The sequence below is a fragment of the Nestor notabilis genome, unplaced genomic scaffold (genome assembly GCF_000696875.1).
Source record: "Nestor notabilis isolate BGI_N333 unplaced genomic scaffold, ASM69687v1 scaffold4023, whole genome shotgun sequence".
In the NCBI taxonomy this organism is placed as follows: Eukaryota; Metazoa; Chordata; class Aves; order Psittaciformes; family Psittacidae; genus Nestor; species Nestor notabilis.
The window spans coordinates 55,845-60,998 of NW_009923142.1; the positions used below are offsets into that span (position 1 = coordinate 55,845).

At 54.9% G+C, this 5,154-nt stretch overlaps 1 protein-coding gene across 1 annotated transcript in view; it reads left to right on the plus strand.

Annotated features, from left to right (window-relative positions):
* ACSF3 (acyl-CoA synthetase family member 3) overlaps positions 1 to 5,154 on the plus strand; it is a 59,646-nt gene that overhangs the window by 52,987 nt on the left and 1,505 nt on the right. The window contains exons 7-8 of the mRNA XM_010011970.1: positions 3,055 to 3,189; positions 3,758 to 3,869. Coding sequence (XP_010010272.1) covers positions 3,055 to 3,189; positions 3,758 to 3,869 — 247 coding nt within the window. The remainder of the gene's footprint in view (positions 1 to 3,054; positions 3,190 to 3,757; positions 3,870 to 5,154) is intronic.

Below are 5,154 nucleotides of genomic sequence, written 5' to 3' on the forward strand. Positions count from 1 at the left end.
ATGCTGCTGGTGGCCATGCAGGGATGCTGACAATGGTCATGCAGGGATGCTGGTGATGGCTGCATAGGGTTACTGGCAATGGCCATGCAGGGATGCTGATGGTGGCTGTGCAGGGATGCTGGTGATGGCTATACAGGGATGCTGGCAATGGCTGCATAGGGATGCTGGCAATGGCCATACTGAGATGCTGATGATGGCTGCACTGGGTTGGTGGCGGTGGCGTGTGGGGATGCTCACACAGGCACTGGATGCTCAGGCTGCTGCCAGCTCAGGTGTTTTGTTATGGTACAGGCATGCCATGGAATCCCAATGCCTCAAGCAAAGCACAGAGACTTCCCTGGCTGGAAACAGGCTCTGAAGGCAGGCAATGCCGAGGTTTGAGTGTCCAGCTCTGTCTGGATCCCACGTACAAGGGGGTGGAAGTGGGACAGAGACAAGATCTCGATGACGGGCTCTGCCCTGCCAGTTTGCTTTGCAAACAAGCTCCAGAGAAATCAGCTGTGGCTGACATGTCCCCAGCAGCCTCAAGGGCACAAAGCGATGTGAATTCAGTCCTTGCTCATTGTAAGGAGAGATAAGGGGAGTGACTGATCTGGGCAGGTGAAGAGCCCTTCAGCTTTCACATCACAAGACCTTGGTGCTTAGAAATCTCCTGCCCCCATATCCCAATCATCCCTTGGACCTGTCCCTGGAACTGTTCTCCCCATCATGGAACAGAGGAAAATGCAAATGTGGTAGCTTTCATGTGCTTAAATCCTGAAGAGCTACATGGGAACTGTGTGTCATTGAACCAGGCCTGAATTCCCTCTGTCCTCCCTGTCTTCTCTGTATGAATAAGCAGGTCCTGATCTCCCTGCCGAAAGCTCATGGTTCTGGTTCCCCCATTGCCATGTTTTAATTAACATTTGCTCTCCAGTCTCAGTCACACATGCCATGGATACCGGACATGGAAGGTAGTTTATCACAGCAGTAATAAATTCCTTTCAACCCCAACCAGCCAAACACCCAGAGAGCCCGAGTTTAAAACTCTCTCACAACTCTAAAATATTCCAGACAGCCTTCAACATCCACAGGAGTGCCAAGAGGCAGGCAGGTAAATACAGCACCAATTAATCATTCCCTGACTGAACTGAGCAGGATGAGCTGCTCAGGATTCTGGCATGTGCCAGCTGAGCAGGGACACAGCTCTTCTGGGGAGCAGCCCAGATTTCACAAGTGATTCTGGTATTTCATTGCTCTGACACTGTAAATCTGTGAGCGTTCACTGCAGACATCGCATTGCAAACTCTGCGGTGTGCCAGAGGTGAGCAGGAAACGGGGTTTTGTAAAGCCATGGAGCTGGTGGCATGTCCTGCAGTAACTGGGATGAGAAGTGTGCTGGAAGTGCTGCAAAGCAGCGCTGAGGAGGAAAAAGGGAGCAGTGGGAATGAGGGGAGTAAGGCAGAGGTGGGGTTCAGTGATGTGAACTCTGGGGGTTGCTCACCTTTGCTGGGGTGACAGAGTCCCCCAGAGGAGCGGGGTCCCCATCTCTGAAGGGGAGGCCTGGGGTCTGAACAGTCCTTGGCAATTGGAGGTTCAAAAAAAGGCTCCCAGCCACAGGGATGCTGGTGTCCAGGGTGCCCATCCTGTCCTCATTCCCCATACTTTGAACATGTGCCTGGATGGAGGGCGAGGCAAGCACATGGGAACTCCTGCAGCCCAGCGGTGCTGCTTCACCCTGCTTTGTTGAGAGCTGCTTTTTCCCCACTGCCAATCTCTGTGTCACCTCCATGCTGGAGCTTTCCTGCAGCAGTGAGATGATGTCTGCGAGTGAAGCCGCAGCAGGGAGCAGGCCGGGTGTGTGGACACAAAGGCAGCACGTATCATTAAGGAGAGGATGGAGACTGATGCGCAGGGGAGAGCTAAGGGCCCCCCTGGTGCTACCATCAAGGCTCTGAAATGGAAATGCGAGGTCCCCAGGCCCCCCCTCTTCGCCCACCGGTTGGCAAGGGCTCTATTAGCAGGATGTGAGTAATCATCTTAAGTAGCTATCAAAGTGCACCAGCTTGTTAAGCATTTAGCCAGGTTGTGCTGACATGACCTCTCTCCTCAATCTTCCCAGCCTTGGCTCAAGCAGCTAATTACTGGATCACACCTGCCACACGCCTGCAGAAAGGACAGGTCGGAGCCAACGTGTTGTTTAGGACAGTCTCATCTTCCCAACATTGTCCCCAACCTTCTTCTATTAGGAGTAGCCATGCAGGAGTGGGGGAAGCCCCATTGGCAAGCAGTGGTGCTCCCAGCTTGCAGTCCCAGGGCAAGGGCTGCTCCAGGGGATGGTGGCTGTGGCTAGGGCACACACATGGGGCTTTTGCTGCTGAGAAAGACCCGCTGTGGGTTTCATGGGCTGTGGAGGAAGGTGTTTCATCACTGGGGGGAAGAGGAGGCTGGGGACTATGCGATGGAGGCTGAGCAGCCCTGGTGATGCCAGGGATTCCAGGAGGAGCAGTGACTGGCTGCTCTCTGCATGACCCCAGGAGCAGGCTGTTGTGTGGGGAAGGCTGACACCCCATCCCTGGGGGTCTCTGCAGAGATGATCTTGACTGTAAAGCTGAGTGCGGCTCACAGGGAGCTGGGCTCAGTGCCCAGGGCATCACAGGCTGAGAAAGTTGGGGCTGTTCAGCCTGGAGAAGAGAAGCTGCGTGGAGACCTCAGAGCAGCCTTCCAGTGTCTGAAGGGGGCTACAAGGATGCTGGAGAGGGACCTTCATCAGGCACTGGAGGGACAGGACCAGGGGGAAGGGGTTCAAACTGAAACAGGGAAGTTCAGGTTAGATATAACGAAAAAGTTCTTCCCTGTGAGGGTGCTGAGGTGCTGGCACAGGGTGCCCAGAGAAGCTGTGGCTGCCCCATCCCTGGCAGTGTTCAAGGCCAGGTTGGACACAGGGGCTTGGAGCACCCTGAGGTCCCTTCCAACCCAAACCATTCCACGATCATCTGAGCATCGCCTCCATGTGCCAGGAAACAGAGGAGAAGCAAAAGGATGGCCTCTAACAGATCCTGCTTTGCTTTTCAGGAGACACAGCAGCATACAAGGACGGCGTTTACTGGATCAAGGGCCGCACCTCAGTAGACATCATCAAAAATGGGGGGTTCAAAATCAGTGCTCTGGAGGTGGAGCGTCATCTGCTCGCACACCCGCACATCACAGGTACACTGCTTCCCTGGGTCTGTGCTGTGCTGGGGAGGGACAGTGTGTGTGAGCCCAGCTATAGGGACAGCCCTGGCTCTGTGGGTGCAGACATGAGGCTGCCCGAGGGCACATGCCTGGAGGCTCTTTCCCAGCCATCCCATTAGCGAGGCTGGGCCCTGCTGTTACTTGTCTCCTGGGGCTGAAGCCGCGTAGCCTGCGGCCGGGTGCCGAGTCAGCAGCAGCTCCCATCTGATTTTGGAAATGAGACCATAATTAAATCTGTCCTGCCCTTGTGCATGACCCTGCATGAGGGGATAGCAGCAGTGCCCCCAGCTCTACACCACTCTGTACATCATATTCCTCCCCGTTGACTCTAAACAGCTCGAACCATGGAGCTTCCTGCCTTGGTGAAAAGCTCTCTTCTTGTATCAGCGCAAAAGTGCTCGGTGTTTTCCTGTGCTAACATCCTATGGCATCTTCCTCCAGGCACTGCGCTTTCCCTATTGGCAGTGCTGAACCCCTCTTCTACCCTACCCTGACCCCCAAAATTGCCCGACTTTCTCAGGCTCTCCCTGCTTCTCTGCAGACGTGGCTGTGATTGGGCCTCCGGACATGGTGTGGGGCCAGCGGGTCAGCGCTGTTGTGCAGCTGCGCAAGGGTGAGATGCTCTCCGTGAAGGACCTGAAGGACTGGGCCAGGTAAGATGCCACAGGGCAGTGCATGGTGATCGACATGGCACAGGGAGAGCAGCATCAAAGCCTGCAGCATCCTCATCAGGGACATGTTAGTGGAGGGATGAAGGGATGGCCGGCAGTGACATAGCACCTCAGGCTCTGGGGATGGAGTAAGGACCACAGTTCCGACCATGTCACCAAGCATGCAAGATAAGGGAAGTAAATGGGCCTCTCACCCCAAAAGTGCCTTGATAAACAACATGCATGGTGCAGCCAAGTGGCTCCTACCCTGCAGCCCTGAGCCCAGACACTGGCAGATGGCACGGAGCAACCACCGGAGCAGGGGAAGCTTCATGTTTTCTCAGCAGCAAGAACATTTGCTCAGCTTTTCCCCAGTGCTGCTACAACTGCTCCCTCCTTGCTTCCTACCTGCTGGAAGCCAGCCCAGTCCCAGCAAACCCCAGAGGCGTTTCCCATGGAGTTTAAAGAGTGTGGGAGACACCAAAGCTCATGGATCTCGCTTGGAGCCATCGCAATACCAGTGATCATGGCACAAAGCAGCCACCTGCAAGGTTTCAGTGGGAAAACCTTCATCTCCTCATTCAAATTAGGCAGGGAGCAGCCAGCGCCAAGGTTTTGGGCATCACCCATGGGAACGTAAAGAGGCGGGAGCCAGGAAGCAGAATCAGTGGGTTTATCACTAATATTCCATTAGCAAAATATTTAATAGCAGATCCTTTTCCTGGCGACTCCCTCCTTCAGGCTGCGGATATTTGTGGTGCTATTTTGCAAGCGGCAGGAGCACTTGTTTCATCAGGGGCTGCGCAGCAGCCAATTAAAGATTTCCCCTGGATTTGCAAAAATCACAGTTGGGGGACTGTGATTTAGCAAATGCAAGGAAGATGCTGGCTGGCCGCTGCTGCTCTGATTAAACAGTTACGTACTGGGGGAAGAGAAGCAAACAAAGAAACCAAAGCTGTAGGGATGGCTGCTGGGGCAGGGGAGCAAGCTCCTGCCAGGGTGTCCCTGCACTGTGCACACACCTTAACCCTCTGGCTGCTGGTTACCTGGGGCTCCTGCTCCTCCCAGGGCAGCCCATGGCTTCTGCTGGATTTCAGTGATCATGGAATGGTTTGTGTTGGAAGGGACCTCAAGATCATCCAGTTCCAACCCCTGCCACAGACAGGGACACCTTCCCGTTGAGCAGATTGCTCCAAGCCCCTGTGTCCGGCCTGGCCTTGAACACTGCCAGGGATGGGGCAGCCACAGCTTCTCTGGGCACCCTTTGCCAGCGCATCAGCAGCCTCCC